At 42.9% G+C, this 18983-nt stretch overlaps 1 protein-coding gene across 3 annotated transcripts in view; it reads right to left on the bottom strand.

Annotated features, from left to right (window-relative positions):
• Positions 1–18983, bottom strand: part of MASP1 (MBL associated serine protease 1) — a 318359-nt gene that overhangs the window by 232350 nt on the left and 67026 nt on the right. For all 3 annotated transcript variants that reach the window (XM_053710259.1, XM_053710260.1, XM_053710258.1), the window contains exon 3: positions 674–851. In XM_053710259.1, the coding sequence (XP_053566234.1) occupies positions 674–851 (178 nt within the window). The remainder of the gene's footprint in view (positions 1–673; positions 852–18983) is intronic.

The following is an 18983-nucleotide window of genomic DNA, read 5'->3' as shown; positions in this document are numbered from 1 at the left end:
TGGTTTGCAAATGAGCTGATGTAGGGCAATGTGGAATTAGATATCTATGGGAATCTATGGATACAGCACTAGAGGGCCACACTGTATCTCCAAGGCCCTAAGTTATTGGAACGCATATACTTTAGTATAAAAAAATGAATATTTAAAACCAAAGCAGACTGGTCATGTAAAATTCTAGTGAGTTACAGACAAAAGATATGGGCACATCAGACATGTATTGGTGCTCTCTAATATAAATCTGCACAAACTGGGCACTTTTGCTATTACATACATATTGCAAAAAACAACAACTTGTGTTCAAATCTGAAATGCACTATGTACCACTGTGGATTTCACATTTGACTTTGATGTTTTTGTAAGTGTAGCTGTTAACATCACTTTACTTTGAAATCATGCAAGCTCTTAGTCTTAAACACAAAAAGAACAAAAAGGGACAAGTATGAACACTCGTCTTTAAAGGAACAATGACAAATAGATTACTGGAGCATAGGTAACATGAAGTGACATGTCACCAACTGCACACAGATCCGTCCTGCAGTTGTATCACCAGTTCACAAGCATATTCAAATTTCTCAGTGAATTTGAAGTATTTTAGCAAATGTATCTTTCAAATGTTATTTGTAATTTTAGCTTCTACATTATCCTCTTCACATAAAAATAATAGGATACTTACCTACTGCACTGTAATGGGCATCAAATCCAGTGAAGCGCTCCTCGTTGGAGAAGTCTGATCTGAAAGTGAGGCTGAGAAAGCTACCAGGAGACTCTGTGACTTGCTGCCCTGGGGCCTGCTCTGTGTCTGTACTTTCCTTCCCACAAAAGGTGGCAATTACTTGATCATCAGTCTCCACCTGTAACACATCACATTGATCACTGAAAGTGCTTAAAAGAAGTATTATTATTATCATTTATTTTTATAGCGCTGCAAAATTCTGTAGTGCTGGGTACAAAAGTAGGGGTATACACTGATAAAGATACAAATCTATAATAGACTATACAAAACAAATTAGTACAGGAGTGTCCTGCTCTGAAGAGATTACAATCTACATTAAGACTTGATGTTGATACAATATACACTGTTAAATAAAATTAAAAAATAAAATATCAGTTTGGTGTAATAAAAAGGATTAAAGTGGCAAACATAATAGATTGTTTCCCCCCACTATTTGAGAATTATGGATCAAAACAACATTTAAAAAAGTATTTCCAATTATGAAATTTCTGTAAGATGTCATGTTATCATTTAGTGAGGTATAACATACATAGGGATATATTGTGTCAAAGGTATTATTCAAACAAGTATGAAATACGTATGGATGTCTTAGAATACCACCAAACCAAAATATAGAAGCACCCCAGGTAACAGCTAATGAGCATGGTATTCATTAGCTTAGCACATTCCATCTCTGCTTCTGGGATCCATACATGGGTGATGGGAGTATAATGCAACACTGGTTATTATTTCAACAGCCAACAGCACTCCTAATGGTGTCATTTAACAGGAAATATGCTATATAAAACAAAAAAATGGTAGAAAAGTATTCACTGATCAAACACCCAGCTATGTAAGACATGTTTCACTGACAATGAATGAACCACACAATTCTAATAGTGCAGAAGTCCCTTTGGCTGATAAAAAGTAAGTTAGGATAGTAACATATCATAGATAGATTGACTGACAGAAAGACAGATAGGATAGATAGATAGATAGATAGATAGGATGTGTCAAAGTATTTATCTAATAAAGTATAATATGATAAGGATTTGTCAGTATATCATTCCACAAAATAATATATATATATATATATATATATATATATATATATATATATATATATATATATCAATTTATTTTATCCTTACATAGAATAAAATGCTGCACTCACCGGTATATATGAAAAAAGATTCAATTTAATAACATCACATTAGTGTCCAAATGTACAAATACCCCCAAACGTTTCGGTACAGGACTGGTATCTTTCTCAATGGGTTTGAAATCCGTATCCAAGTGTTCTCTTAATAATACACACACATGGTTCCTAATAACAACAACAAAAACACAAGCGCATCCGAGATTCACTGTATCTTTCTTTATTATTGTTACAATAAAGCCATAAAAATATACACTTACAAGATAAGTGCAAGTTATATGCACATAAGATTTAAAGTTGCTTAGCGATCACAATCCAATCCAAGCCTCGGTATCCGGTCTTAGTGGTGGGGGCTGTATGTCCGTTCTCCTATGTTTGTTCCTCCGGTTTGGAAATACAGCACGTCCGGTATTATTTCACCGGTAAGGCACAGTTGTCCTTCTCCTCTCGTATCCCCAGTTTATTTTTCAGTTTGACGTGCACGATATGGCTCTGTCAACATGTTTAGGCGAAAAGCCTTTATAAGGCTTTTCGCCTAAACATGTTGACAGAGCCATATCGTGCACGTCAAACTGAAAAATAAACTGGGGATACGAGAGGAGAAGGACAACTGTGCCTTACCGGTGAAATAATACCGGACGTGCTGTATTTCCAAACCGGAGGAACAAACATAGGAGAACGGACATACAGCCCCCACCACTAAGACCGGATACCGAGGCTTGGATTGGATTGTGATCGCTAAGCAACTTTAAATCTTATGTGCATATAACTTGCACTTATCTTGTAAGTGTATATTTTTATGGCTTTATTGTAACAATAATAAAGAAAGATACAGTGAATCTCGGATGCGCTTGTGTTTTTGTTGTTGTAGTTCGTGTGAAAGGAGGATCTGGACACAAACAGGTTCCTGAGACAAGCAGCAACGGAAAGATCACAGATATCAGCTGGAAACCAATTGCTAAAAGAACATTCTAGCCATATTCATTTGGATTTTTTAACCCCTTTCAGTACTTGTTCCTATTCAAGAGTTTGAACTGCGGTATTTATATTTATATTTTATGAAACAGTGTTTTATATGTAGTTGAGTTTTATATGTAATTGATTTTTATATGTGGTTTATATGCACAACTAATTTCTGAGTCCATTACAACACCAAGGTAGATAAGAAATATATTTTTTAAGGAAAAATAGTAGTAGTAATAGCACTAGCACTTTACCATTTGTATGATTTATTAATATCCAGGGGATAGTTAGATTTTATTTTGGTATCTAATAGGTAGAGTGTACCCTATATCAGTTTAATTTTTGCGCTGCAACATTTTTGGGAATTAGGTAATGGTTCCTAATAAACTCCACTGTGCTCAGACTTCCGGTACAGCAGAGCCAATGAGCGTCCACCACGTCATTGACAACAATACATTCGGCTTGCGAACATAGCGCATGGCTAATTAGCATAGCCGCGCTTCTAGTGGCGAACACTTCCTACGTCACTGTACGTGTATCTCAAAGTGGTAGAGACCCGCCCAGGTCAGGCTGATACCAGAGATCCACTAACCTTAAACTAAAACTATTCCTATTAAATATAAACTAACCTATTGCCATATTAAAAATAACATCTAACTTGAGGGGGCTGATACCCTACGTGCCTCTTGCAATATGGTAGAAACTTTATTTAGGCGGAAGGTACACTCATCAACAAGTAAGCCCAGAGCGATGGAATATAGATCAACAAGATAGCTGAAGACTTACTAGCAACTATCTACATTAGTGCCAGATAAAACCTAGACCGTGAAGTCATAGCAAAATTCAGTTATAAAAACACATTGTAATTCAGCTGTGCATTCAGCCCTCTCGGAGTGACAGTGTCCAATCGATAGATCCATGATGCTTCCACTTGTAAGAGTTTTTTTGTCGATCACCACCTCTATTCAAGGGCGGCACATAATCAATAATCATGGTTCTGAGGCAGGCAGCAGTATGTCCCGCCTGCAAAAAATGCCTAGCCACAGGTTGATCTGATGTTTGATTATCAATAGCAGTTCTTATGGCATGGCGATGGTTGGCCATCCTTTCTCTAAAAGTGGTTGAGGTCTTACCGACGTAAACCAAAGATCATGGGCATGTCAGAAAATATATTACAAAGGTGCTGGTACATGATAATCTGTGGAAATCTTATACTTTTTCTCTGTCCGGGGATGATGGAACTGGGATCCCGTAAGCATGCTGTTACACGTAGTGCAGTCTTCACATCTGTAACAACCCAACTTTTTTCTACCATCCATCCAGGTGCTTTTCTGGTAACACTTAACAGGATCATTACATACAAGGATGTCTTTCAAGTTGGGAGCCTTCTTATATACAATCCGGGGGGCATCCACTTGTGTAAATGGGAGAAGTTTATCAGACTTCACAATGTCCCAGTTCTTTCGAACAGATTCTTCAAGTACCTTGAGCATGGGAGTAAATGTTGTGATGAAACTGATTTTGTTGACCTTATCATTTTAATTTTTCTTCTTGTACAGAAGAGTCCTTTGATCATATTGTGACATTGTTTCTTGTGCTCTATCAATGTCAGATGTTCTGTATCCTCGCTCCTTGAGTTTGGTCTTCATTACATCTTCTTGGGCAATTCTAGCAAATTTGATGATAAAACTAAATTAGAAAGTTGTTTAAAATGACATGCCCTATCTGAATCATGAAAGTTTAATTTGCACTTTACTTTCCCTTTAAAGGGACAGTCTAGGCCAAAATAAACTTTCGTGATTCAGATAGAGCATGTAATTTTAAACAATTTTCCAATTTACTTTGATCACCAGTTTTGCTTTGTTCTCTTAGACCTAGATTTGGAGTTTGGCGGTAGCCGTGAAAACCAGCGTGAGAGGCTCCTAACGCTGGTTTTAGAGTCACTCAAAATAGGGTGTAACGCTCACTTTTCAGCCGCGACTTTTCCATACCGCAGATCCCCTTACGTCAATTGCGTATCCTATCTTTTCAATGGGATCTTCCTAACTCCGGTTTCTGAAGTGAGCGTTAGACATCTAACGACAAAACTCCAGCCGCAGGAAAAAAGTCAGTAGTTAAGAGCTTTCTGGGCTAACACCGGTTCATAAAGCTCTTAACTACTGTACTCTAAAGTACACTAACACCCATAAACTACCTATGTACCCCTAAACCGAGGTCCCCCCACATCGCCGCCACTCGATTAAATTTTTTTAACCCCTAATCTGCCGACCGCCACCTACGTTATCCTTATGTACCCCTAATCTGCTGCCCCTAACACCGCCGACCCCTGTATTATATTTATTAACCCCTAATCTGCCCCCCACAACGTCGCCGCCAGCTACCTACACTTATTAACCCCTAATCTGCCGTCCGCACGCCGCCGCCAGCTACATTATCCCTATGTACCCCTAATCTGCTGCCCCTAACACTGCCGACCCCCATATTATATTTATTAACCCCTAATCTGCCCCCCACAACGTCGCCTCCACCTGCCTACACTTATTAACCCCTAATCTGTCGAGCGGACCTGAGCGCTACTATAATAAAGTTATTAACCCCTAATCCGCCTCACTAACCCTATAATAAATAGTATTAACCCCTAATCTGCCCTCCCTAACATCGCCGACACCTAACTTCAATTATTAACCCCTAATCTGCCGACCGGAGCTCACCGCTATTCTAATAAATGTATTAACCCCTAAAGCTAAGTCTAACCCTAACACTAACACCCCCCTAAGTTAAATATAATTTAAATCTAACGAAATAAATTAACTCTTATTAAATAAATTATTCCTATTTAAAGCTAAATACTTACCTGTAAAATAAATCCTAATATAGCTACAATATAAATTATATTTATATTATAGCTATTTTAGGATTTAAATTTATTTTACAGGTAACTTTGTATTTATTTTAACCAGGTACAATAGCTATTAAATAGTTAAGAACTATTTAATAGCTAAAATAGTTAAAATAATTACAAATTTACCTGTAAAAGAAATCCTAACCTAAGTTACAAATAAACCTAACACTAGACTATCAATAAATTAATTAAATAAACTACCTACAATTACCTACAATTAACCTAACACTACACTATCAATAAATTAATTAAATACAATTGCTACAAATAAATACAAATAAATAAACTAGCTAAAGTACAAAAAATAACAAAGAACTAAGAGCTCGCATTCTATTGGCTGATCGGAACAGCCAATAGAATGCAAGCTCAATCTGATTGGCTGATTGGATCAGCCAATCGGATTGAACTTGATTCTGATTGGCTGATTCCATCAGCCAATCAGAATATTCCTACCTTAATTCCGATTGGCTGATAGAATCCTATCAGCCAATCGGAATTTGAGGGACGCCATCTTGGATGACGTCATTTAAAGGAACCGTCATTCGTCGTTCAGTCGACGGCCAGGATGGATGTTCCGCAGTGGAGGTCTTCAGGATGCTGCCGCTTCGCTCCGGATGGATGCCGCTTGGATGAAGACTTCAATCGGATGGAAGAACTCTTCTGCCCCGCTTGGATGAAGACTTCAGCCGGATCATGGACCTCTTCAGCCCCCCGCTTGGGCTTGGATCAGGACATCGGAGGAGCTCTTCTGGACCAATCGGTGAACCTGGTATGGTGAAGACAAGGTAGGATGATCTTCAGGGGCTTAGTGTTAGGTTTATTTAAGGGGGGTTTGGGTTAGATTAGGGGTATGTGGGTGGTGGGTTGTAATGTTGGGGGGCTTGGATATTGTATGTTTTTTTTTACAGGCAAAAGAGCTGAACTTCTTGGGGCATGCCCCGCAAAGGGCCCTGTTCAGGGCTGGTAAGGTAAAAGAGCTTTGAACTGTAGTAATTTAGAATAGGGTAGGGCATTTTTTTATTTTGGGGGGCTTTGTTATTTTATTAGGGGGCTTAGAGTAGGTGTAATTAGTTTAAAATTGTTGTAATATTTTTCTTATGTTTGTAAATATTTTTTTATTTTTTGTAACTTAGTTCTTTGTTATTTTTTGTACTTTAGCTAGTTTATTTAATTGTATTTATTTGTAGCAATTGTATTTAATTAATTTATTGATAGTGTAGTGTTAGGTTAATTGTAGGTAATTGTAGGTAGTTTATTTAATTAATTTATTGATAGTCTAGTGTTAGGTTTATTTGTAACTTAGGTTAGGATTTCTTTTACAGGTAAATTTGTAATTATTTTAACTATTTTAGCTATTAAATAGTTCTTAACTATTTAATAGCTATTGTACCTGGTTAAAATAAATACAAAGTTACCTGTAAAATAAATATAAATCCTAAAATAGCTATAATATAATTATAATTTATATTGTAGCTATATTAGGATTTATTTTACAGGTAAGTATTTAGCTTTAAATAGGAATAATTTATTTAATAAGAGTTAATTAATTTCGTTTGATTTCAATTATATTTAACTTAGGGGGGTGTTAGTATTAGGGTTAGACTTAGCTTTAGGGGTTAATACATTTATTAGAATAGCGGCGAGATTCGGTCGGCAGATTAGGGGTTAATGTTTGAAGTTAGGTGTCGGCGATGTTAGGGAGGGCAGATTAGGGGTTAATACTATTTATGATAGGGTTAGTGAGGCGGATTAGGGGTTAATAACTTTATTATAATAGCGGTGCGGTCCCGTCGGCAGATTAGGGGTTAATAAGTGTAGGCAGGTGGAGGCGACGTTGTGGGGGGCAGATTAGGGGTTAATAAATATAATATAGGGGTCGGCGGTGTTAGGGGCAGCAGATTAGGGGTACATAAGGATAATGTAAGTAGCGGCGGTTTACGGAGCGGCAGATTAGGGGTTAAAAATAATATGCAGGGGTCAGCGATAGCGGGGGCGGCAGATTAGGGGTTAATAAGTGTAAGGTTAGGGGTGTTTAGACTCGGGGTACATGTTAGAGTGTTAAGTGCAGACGTCGGAAGGGTTACCGCATAGCAAACAATGGGGCTGCGTTAGGAGCTGAACGCGGCTTTTTTGCAGGTGTTAGGTTTTTTTTCAGCTCAAACAGCCCCATTGTTTCCTATGGGAGAATCGTGCACGAGCACGTTTTTGAGGCTTGCCGCGTCCGTAAGCAACTCTGGTATCGAGAGTTGAAGCTGCGTTAAAAATGCTCTACGCTCCTTTTTTGGAGCCTAACGCAGCCTTTATGTGGACTCTCGATACCAGAGTTATATTTTTATGGTGCGGCCAGTAAAACGCGGGCGTTAGTTTTTCGGGTCGTTACCGACAAAACTCCAAATCTAGCCGTTAGTATTCTTAGTTGAAAGCTTAACCTAGGAGGTTCATATGCTAATTTCTTAGAACTTGAAGGCCACCTCTTTTCAGAATGCATTTTAACAGTTTTTCACCACTAGAGGGTGTTAGTTCATGTATTTCATATAGATAACACTGTGCTCGTGCACGTGAAGTTATCTGGGAGCAGGCACTGATTGGCTAAACTGCAAGTCTGTCAAAAGAACTGAAATAAAGGGGCAGTTTGCAGAGGCTTAGATACAAGATAATCACAGAGGTTAAAAGTATATTAATATAACTGTGTTGGTTATACAAATCTGGGGAATGGGTAATAAAGGGATTATCTATCTTTTAAAACAATAAAAAATCTGGTGTAGACTGTCCCTTTAAATTCTAGCTGCTAACTTCTTTCTACATATATCTTTATATACAAACATTCTCTAATCCCTAAAAAAAATATTTTGCTAGCTCATCTGTATTCTTCACAGCTCCATATTTATAAATTGCTAGTTTACAAGTGACGTGCTAACCGTTGTGCGAGAGCGATATCTGATTTTTGTACACAATGGAAATAGCACTCGTATTACAAGTTGAAAGTAAACACATTTGTGAGTGTACAATCGCACTTTACTCTCGTCAGGTTAGCGTGACTGAAAACCTCACGTAATGGGTAATGTGTTAAAAAAAGTTGCACTAAACACAACACAAATACACTGAAAATTACAGTTACACTTATATAAACACTATCTGATACAAATCTGATCAGGGAACACCACTGCCATGAATGGCTGTAGGCGGTCTACACCAATCTCTAGGTAGATGGTACATGTCAAAGTAACATACACATGAATGCCAGGACCCTAGGTTTCCCAGCAGAACAATGCCCAGAGCATAACACTGTCTTCTCCGGTCTGCCTTCATCCCATAGTGCATCCTGCTGCCATCTCTTCCCCAGGTAAATGATGCACACGCATCCGAACATTTACCTGATCTAAAATAAAATGTGATTCATCAGACCAGCCAACCTTCTTCCATTGCTCCATGGTCAATATGCTCAAGTCCCCATTGAAGGTGTTTTCAGCAGAGAACAGCAGTCATCATGGGCACTCTGACCGGTCTGCAGCTATGCAGCCCCATACGCAGCAATCTGTGAAGCACTGTGTGTTCTGACATCTTTCTATCATTGCCAGCATTCATTTTTTCAGTAATTTCAGCTACAGTAGCTCTTGTGATCGAAGGCTAAATTAGATGGGTTAGCCTTCACTCCCTACGTGCATAAATGAACCTTGGGCACCCATGACCCTGACGCCGGTTCACCAGTTGTCCTTCCTTGCACCATTTTTGGTTGGTACTAACCCCTGCATACAGGAACATCCAACAAAACTTACCATTTTGGAGATGCTCTGACCGTCGTCTATCCATCACTATTTGGCCTTTGTCAAAGTCACTTAGATCTTTTTGCTTCCATCACATGAATTTCAAGAACTGACTTTTTACTTGCTACCTAATATATACCACCCCTTGACAGGTGCCATTGTGACAATATAATCAATGTTATTCACTTCACCTGTCAGTGATTTAAATGTTCTGGCTAATCAGTGTATACATTTATATGTATATATGTGTGTACATATGTATTTATGTAATTATGTGTTTTACTGTATATATACAGTACATATTTCACATTCCAATGTTTTTCATATTTAGGATAAAGACAGTGGAGGGCAGCATAGCCCGGAACAAACATACGAATTAAGGCCCTAAGGAGTCTGCTGATGTGAAGCGGCAACAATATTGCATTAGTGTGGGTGGGGTTTAGCTTACCTTTAAGAAGTCAGATTACAGGCCCCAAACCCTCTTTCCAGCTCATCTTCACAGCTTGCAGGATCCGTCATTCTGTCTGATACCAGTTTGATCTGCTTAAACAGGAAGTGTTCAGCCGGAGTGCCTTTAAGAATGGATGAGTTAGAAGAGCTGTTGATTGGAGACTTTGATTCTGAGGAGGATATTGTGCCGCCATCACCTACTAATCCGGTGAGTCATGCCCCTGTTTCCTCCTCCTTATACCCTAATGTCCGGGTGGTCCCCCCTTCTCAGGCTCCTCCGTCTGTTGTCCCCACATCAGGTCCCTCTCCCCTTGTTAGTAGTGCTGGGGTTCCGTGTGGGTCCAGGGTTAGCCCCCCATCCTCTCATGTATTTCCCCCTAATGTACCGGTGGCTGGGCCTAGTGGGAGCATCGTGACCTTACCCTCGCCGTCAGTCACGCTGTCCGGTGAGGCAGTGTCCATTGCCATCGCGCTCCTCCAATCGCTTGCGTCTGTGCTTTCTGGTGGTGGGCTTCCATCTGCAGGCATCGGGTCTCCTTCTCCGGTCCATCGGTCAGCTGTGCGGGATCAGTCATCCACACACGCGTCCATGCCCGCTCCGGTTGACGTCACTTCCGGTTTGGCCAGCAAGCGGGCAGCATCATCTTCGCCTCCGGGGTACTCAGGTAAGAGAGGAGTGCCTCGGGGGGAGGCGAGGCCCGTGGGGGGGGGGGGCACAGTGAGCCACAAGTATGCAGCGCACGCGTGGGGGCACCGTGTTGGCAGTTTCTGAGAGCAGTAGTGAGCAGCACCAGGGCAATCATGGCGCATATGAGCAGGCAGCAGGCCTCACCGGGGGTACGCCAGTAGCTGTTAGTGCGCAGGCAGGGGGCAATCGTGGTGCATATGTGCAGGCTGCAAGTACACCATTAGCCGTTAGTGAGCCGCAGGCAGGGGGCAATTCTGGCATATACGAGCAGGCCGCAGGCCTGACCGGGAGTACGCCAGTAGCATCTATGGAAGTAGGGCAGGCAGGGGGCAAACGGCGGGCCATGAGTACCTCGTGGCCTAGTAGGCGCCGTGTCGCTGCATCGCACAGCACCCACAGCACATCACAGGGTGTGCGCATGTCACCCGTGGCCGTGGCCCTCAGCGGGGCTCCCCCGGGAGTTGTTACCAGGGCTTCTGCCAAGAAAGTTCCTAGCTCCACGCTTAGCTTATGTCAAGGGGCTTCACAAAATACAGAACAGGGCCTAGGGAAACAGGTCCAGTTTGCTGATGCAGTTTTGGATGAGCATGTGGGAAGTGTGTCTGATAATGTGATGCCTGTGGGTGGCGTAGAGTGTTGGAATATTAGCCCAGGGGGGATTGTTGCCTTTGATGATGGGCCTTCGTCCTCTCCCCGTGGTACTCCTCTCTCGCATTTCTCTTTTCAGAATATCATGGAGCCACAGAGCGCTTTGGTGCCAATGCATTCCATTCCTGGTGGTTGTGGTTAGGAAGAGCAGAGCCGGGAGCAACCTTCGACTTCCTCGGAACCTTTGCCGGTGCAGCATCCCCTGGGAGCTGGTAAGCCCATTTTGTCTTCCGGGCATAGGGGTTTTAGTTCCTCCTCTAATAACTCGGGGTCCAAAAGTGATAGATCACTGGGGTTGGAGGCTATGGGTCAGAAAAGGATGTATAGAATGGTTAAATGGTTAGTTTAGGAAAGGAAGGCCATGAGTTTGCTGCTCCCCCCTGGTTCATCCCGCATGGAGCCCAGTGTTCCTTTGCCGACACCTCCCACGCCAATGGGAGTTGCTAGCCCTGAGGCGACCAATAAGCGGAAGGCGGCTATGTATGGGGACACGGATCCGTGGCCTGCATTTAGCCTGCATGAGCATCTTGAATCTAAAATGGTTCGTCGGATTCAAGATGGGAAATATGTTCACATGTTTGAACTTTCGGCTGAGGCCTACCGTCAGAAAGAAATGGCGGAGGACGGCACGGGCCCCAAGAAGTTCAAAAGGCCTGATACTTATGATGAGTGGCGCAAATGTTTTCGGGTGTATGCGTCGTGTTATATAACTAAATTTCCCAATCAGACATTGAATATCCTGAAATATCAGGATTCCATCGAAACCGTTTATGAGCGGTACAAAGAAGGGGCGTGGTGGGATTATGACGTTGTGTTCCACAGGAAGAAGGTTGGTAACCCTCTCCTTTCTTTTGGGGATATAGATTTGCTGCTGTGGGCGCAATTGGGGCCTGAAAGACAGGTTGTACCTGGACAGGCTCCCGCTGGACTCTCTGGCACTCATGCCTCCCAGCGTTGTCGACGGCGGCCTACAGGCGTATGCTGGCGATTCCAGGATAAGCTCTGCGTTAGGGGAACAGCGTTCACTTTCCGTCATGCCTGTAAGCACTGCGGGGGGCCACTCGGGTTCCGAGTGTACCAGGTCCCAAAATGCAGGCTAGTCCCAGGAGCGGCCGGGTCTCGCTCCCAAGCCTTTCACTTCTGGAAAGGGCGGCCACCCCACTGAGGGTAGCCATAATTGAGAAATGGCTGCTTCTTTATCCAGATAAAGGGGCAGCCGATTTACTTTGTGACGGTCTCCGATGGGGCTTTATTATCCCCAGTGGCTGCGCGGTGGTCGGTTCCTCGGTTCATAGGAACTTGAAGTCCACATATCAATTTCCCAATGTAGGGAGGGAGAAATTGGAAAAGGAGATAGCGTTGGGTCGTTTGGAGAGGTTCCGATTCCGGTATTGGTTGTCTCTCCTTTGGGTGTTGTCCCAAAGAAGGAGCTGGGAAAGTTTCTGCTCATTCAGCATCTGTCCTTTCTGAAAGGTCGTTCGGTCAATGATGCTATCTCCCCCGAGCTTAGCTCGGTTCATTACCAGTCCTTCGATGACGTGCTTTTGCTGGTCCGTAGGACTGGGATTGGGGCCTGTTTGGCAAAACTGGATGTGTAATCCGTGTTTTGGCTCCTTCCAATTCACCCCTCCTCCTTTCGGCTTATGGGGTGTTGGTTTGAGGGCAAGTATTTTGTGGATAAATGCTTGCCTATGGGTTGCTCCATTTCCTGTGCCTATTTTAAAGCTTTCAGTAGCTTCTTGCACTGGTCCATTGCAGCGGTTGCTGGTTTTGATGGCCTGGCCCACTATTTGAATGATTTTTTTTTGCTCGTCGGTCGTGCGGGGTCTTCCGAATGTGCTTTCTTGATGAAAGTCACTAGATTTCTGATGAACAGAATGGGAGTTCCTCTGATGGAGGACAAGACCCAGGGCCCTTGTACGTGCCTCACTTTTCTGGGCATCAAAATTGACTCTGCAGCAAGACAGTGTCGTTTGCCGCAAGATAAAATTGCCCGCATGCTGGGGGCTGTACGGGCCATGAAGGCAGAGCCTTATCAGTTCGTGAAGGACCATCAGACTTTATTGGGGATACTTAATTTCGCCAGCAGGATTATTCCTATGGGTAGGATTTTCCTTCGGCAGCTCGATCAGCAGTTGTGCGGTGAGCGGTCACAGACGCGCAAGTTTTGTGTGTCGCCTGAAATGATGGAAGACCTGACTGTATGGGAGCAATTTTTGACCTGCTTTAATGGTATTTGCCTGTGGTGGGAGGTTGTTCCTTCCAATGCAGTGATTCAATTGTTTATGGACGCGGCAGGGTCCCATGGTTACAGCGCTTACTTGTCCGGGCAGTGGAGCGTCGGCCTGTGGCCTCGCTCCTGGGTTGACAAAGGCCTGGTTTGGAATCTTTGCCTTTAGGAACTTTTTCCCATTATAGTAGCCCTCGAAGTTTGGGATGTTCAGTTTCGGGACCGCAAAGTGATTTTCTGGACAGATAACATGAGCGTTGTTTTTGCCATTAACAAGCTCACGTCCGGTTCTCCTCCTGTTGTGCGATACTTAAGGCTGTTGGTGTTGAGGTGTCTGCACCTGAATATTGTGTTCCATGCTAGGCATGTCCCGGGTGTCCAGAATAGGGTTGCGGATACTAACAGTTCACTTTGTCCTGGTTATTTATGGCAGGTTGCGCTGGATGGGGACCTTTGATCGGGATGATCCGTTCCTCGCTGGCCCCGTCCACCTGGAAAACTTACGTGAAGCATTGGACCAAATGGATCGCTTTCTGCGACAGGATGGCCCAACCATCTTGTGATGTCGACCAATGGAATCTTCTGGACTGGATTACCGAATTCAAAGGTAATGGGGTATCGAAGGGGGCGGTCGGGTCTTGACTGACCGCCGTGTCCTTTTTCTGTAAGCTGTACGGCCTCACTGACTCCTCCAGGACCTTCCTGGTTAGGCAGGTGTTGAGGGGAAGGGGACTTATGGTGCCCAGAACAAAAGACGTTAGGAAGCCTGTTACTATTGAGCGCTTGATTGCTTTGTGTCAGGTTTTGCCGGCAGTGTGTTCATCTGCCTATGAGGCTACCCTGTTCTCGGCTGCCTTCGGGTTGGCCTTCCATGGGGCATTTAGGGTGAGGGAATTGGTTCCCCCCTCGAGGAACAAGTCTGGAGGCCTTCAGGCCTCTCATTTCAAGAACGACGAGTCGCCTATTCTTGTATTTCTTCCTAGATCTAAAACCAACCAAGAAGGGAGAGGAGCTTGGATATCTTTGCCGGCCCACGAGGGCTCAGCCTGTTGCCCAGTTAGAATCATCAGGGCCTACATGGACGTGCATCTGGAGGGTTCGTCAGAATTCCTCGTTCACGGGGATGGTTCCCCGTTAACAAGATTCCAATTCCGTAGAGTTTTGGGCTGGGCAGCATCTTGAGTGGGCCACAGGTCTGGGTTGGTCTGCTGACCATATTAGAGAGTTGGGGAGATGGAGGTCTAAGATTTATTTGTTGTATGTTAGGCCTTTAACTGTGTAAATGATTATTTTGCAATGTTCCCCAATTAACTCTTATTTCTTTTTAGGGCAGAGGAGCGGTCCATTGAGAGTGTGGATCATGGGTCACTTCTACATCCACTGGGCTGAGCTGCGAGCGATCGCAAGACCTGATGGGCGTCAGCTGGGGTTCCCCTCATCTAGAGTCACCATTAGATGGTTGGGTCGTAGGGGTCTAACTTGGCAGGGTCTGCTTGAGTTACTGCATGGGGCGTTGCACAGGTGGGAGAAACGCCACATTTTGATCATCCACGCCGGGGGAATTATATGGGGCTCTTGCCGTGCAAGCAGCTTAGTGCAGTAATTCATTATGATCTGCGCACTTTTCAGACTTGGGTCCCTCACGCGAAAATAGGGTGGTCCAACATCATCCCCAGAATTGAGTGGCGACACATGCAGTCCCACAGGACAGCCTTCCAGGTTCGAAAGAAAATTAACAGGGAGGTTAGGATTTTCTTAGGCCAGTCAGGAGGTTTTGTTGTAGAACACGGGAACATTACAACGGCTGAGAGGAGCCTCTACAGAAGGGACGGGGTGAATCACTCTGAGAGGGGCATTGACCTGTTCTTATGTAATTTGAGGCGTTCTATTTTGTTACACCTAGATGTGGTGGCAAGAGCTATGCCTGTTGGGCTGTCTCTTGTGGCGGTTGGTCCGTGCCCCGGTTTGCCATTTGAGGTAGAGTGATGGCTGTGCAGGGGAGGGGGGTCTCTGCAGGCGCGCACCTGGGGGTCCCTCCCCCATTCTGAAGATGCAGAGAACTCCCTAAGCCTTTCTGCATGCAGCTAAGCTCCGCTTGTGTAGGCATTCACGGGCGCGGCCCTTCTTCCTAGCAGGGGGTTGCTTACTCTCCTAGCTAGATTGCCGCCACCTGTTATAAGTTGGCCTCGTTGCCTAAGCCGGTTCTCTTATTCTACAATAAACGTGACCCACGGGTCTTTTCCCACACTTTGTGTTTGTGTTAAAGTTATAAACAAGTTACTGTTATATAGTTATGGTTGAGTCAGTTCTATGGCTCTTATGTATTACAGCAAGCCAGGAGGATAGGGCATTTAATTACTTAAGACAGTGGAGGGCAGCATAACCCAGAAAAAACATAAGAATTAAGGCCCTTAAGAGTGTGCTGCTGTGAAGTTGCAACAACGTTGCATTAGTGTGGGTGGGGTTTAGCTTACCTTTAAGAAGTCAGGTTACAGGCCCCAAACCCTCTTTCCAGCTCATCTTCACAGCTTCCCTCCCACAGCTTCCCTCCCTTCAATTCAATACTGTAGCAATCTTTAGGTTGGGCATCACTATGGTGTTTCAGCAGGGTGTCTGAGGCAGGATGATAGCTACGCGACTTGTTTCCTTCAGTCCAAGGACGGTAGTTTTTGGCTCCCCAGGTAGCGGCATGCACATGTGCCTAGTCACACCTGGTCCTACTGGTTCGGAGTTCTTTGTTGTACACCCTGGTTAGGCGGTTGGTCCGCGCCCCAGTTTGCCATCAGAGGTAGAGTGACGGCTGCGCAGGGGAGGGTGGTCTCTGCAGGCGCGCGTCTGGGGGTCCCTCCCCCATTCTTAAGATGCCAAGAACTCCCTAAGCCTTTTTACGTGCAGCTAAGTTCCGCTTGTGTAGGCATTCACTGGCGGGGCCCTTCTTCTTAGCAAGGGGTTGCTTACTCTCCTAGCTAGATTGCCGCCACCTGTTATAAGTTGGCCTCGTTGCCTCAGCCGGTTCTCTTGTCCTACAATAAACGTGACCCACGGGTCTTTTCCCACAGAGCTAAAGAGGGGAGTATATAATGAGCACAGGGTGAGACCACCAAGCTCTTGAAAAAACCTATGAGTCCCTCACATAGGTCAAACAAATAGAACAAAAATAGAGAAACAAGAGCGCTAAAAGCTAAAGGTGGATACAGATATTATTATGTCCAGATCAAAGTAGTAAATGCAGATTGCTCAGTATTAATAACTGGTGAATGAATACGGGTATATACCTATAATAGCAGTATTAGATTACCATAGGATATAGAAAAAATAGAAAGGATAATATAGTATATCGAAAGTGACTCATGCCAAACAATTTTAATTACACATAGACCAACACAATTAATAAACACTATTAATAATAGTTAAAAAACGGACGTCTCCGTTAACTTACAACACATCAACGCGTTTCTCCCTATGCAGGGCTTTTTCAAGATCTTGAAAAAGCCCTGCATAGGGAGAAATGCGTTGATGTGTTGTATCTTGGAGAGACTGTTTATCTGTCAGTAGCTGGAGCTACACATTTATATCCCATTTGGACAACGCTGTGATTTTTATCACAGACTTTGGAAAATACAGATTGGGATAACTGCTAAACAAGCCAAGCCGATTCTATAACAAGAAGTATCCTCTTTTACTGGCACTCTCTGAATTGGTTGAGAAGTCCTAACAGAGTGTCCCTATAAGTATTCTGCATGCTGTCGGGCACCTAAGGGCAGATACTTTACATCTATGAATCTATTCATCAGTGTCTCATGCTGATCGCAACCAGGACCAATCAGACGGCCGATCTGAGACAGCGCCTACAAAAGTGACGTCATCCTGTTACAGCTGTAATTTCACTCACTGAGGACACAGAGTGAACACAGCCTGGGGGTAAGCCTACGTTTGCTAGCAAACAATTTACTTCGCTGAACTTTTTATCTAAATAAACAGTACTTTATTGAACAAACAAAGTCAACGGTTCTCAGTCTTGTCTTAACAGATTTTTGATATTGTGGCAACCTATTTTTAAGTTCACGGAGACGTACGTTTTTTAACTATTATTCATAGTGTTTATTAATTGTGTTGGTCTATGTGTAATTAAAATTGTTTGGCACGAGTCACTTTCGATATACTATATTATCCTTTCTATTTTTTCTATATCCTATGGTAATCTAATACTGCTATTATAGGTATATACCCGTATTCATTAACCAGTTATTAATACTGAGCAATCTGCATTTACTACTTTGATCTGGACATAATAATATCTGTATCCACCTTTAGCTTTTAGCGCTCTTCTTTCTCTATTTTTGGTCTTTTCCCACACTTTGTGTTTGTGTTTTATTTAAAGTTATAAATAAGTTACTGTTATATAGTTATGGTTGAGTCATTTCTATGGCTCTTATGTATTACAGCAAGCCAGGAGGATAGGGCATTTAATTACTTATGTATTTTTATTGTAAATTAGACATGTGCACACCGAAAAAAATAGTTTTGTTTTGTTTTGTTTTTATTAGTTAAATAAATAGTTTCGGCATATTCATTATGTTAAGTTAAATAAATAATGTTGTTTTGGCATATTAGTTACGTTAAGTTAAAACGTTTTTCAGATCCATTCGTAATTTCGAATCCATTCTTTACTTCGGATCCAGTCTTTATTCATATTCATTAATCTATTCTAAAGTTTAGAATAGAATAATGAATATGAATAAAGAAAAGATCCAAAATAATGAATGAATCAGAAAAATAATTTAACTTAACATAAGGAATATGCCAAGACCAGTGTTCCCTCTAAGGCCAGTTCTGTGTGCGGCCCAGCAGTGAAACAGTTAATAACAGAACCATACCTTGCGGTCTACATTGTGCGGTGTTTACTAATTACAGGGTGTGGTTACCTAATTAGCTCTTTCACTGCTGAGCCGCATACTAAACCGGCCCTAGAGAGAACACTGGCCAAGACTAAATTATCTAAAATGCCAACCCCCCCACATTGCCAACACTAAATAAAAATTGTTTAACCTCTAATCTGCCATCCCCCCACATCGCCAATACTAAATAAAAACCTATTAACCTCAAAACTGCCACCCCCCCCCCCACATCTCCAACACTAAATAAACCTAACCTCAAAACTGCCGTCCCCCTACATAGACAACACTAAATAAACCTATTAACCCCTAAACCGCCGCCCCCCACATCACCAACACTAAATAAAGCTATTAACCTCTAAACCGCCGTCCCCCCACATCGCAACTACCTAAATTAAACTATTAACCCCTAAATCGCCGTCCCCCCATATCACAAACACTGAAGCCTAGCGCTGCGTAATCTGTTGGCACTCCACAAATAACTAATAATAATAATAATAATAAAAAGCCCACACTAGGCTGAAACGTACGTCTGGAGTTTTGCCGTTTCACTTGTTCAGAGAGGGATTGCC

This window comes from Bombina bombina, chromosome 4 (assembly GCF_027579735.1).
Source record: "Bombina bombina isolate aBomBom1 chromosome 4, aBomBom1.pri, whole genome shotgun sequence".
Taxonomy (NCBI): domain Eukaryota; kingdom Metazoa; phylum Chordata; class Amphibia; order Anura; family Bombinatoridae; genus Bombina; species Bombina bombina.
This window is presented reverse-complemented; position numbering and strand designations above follow the sequence as displayed.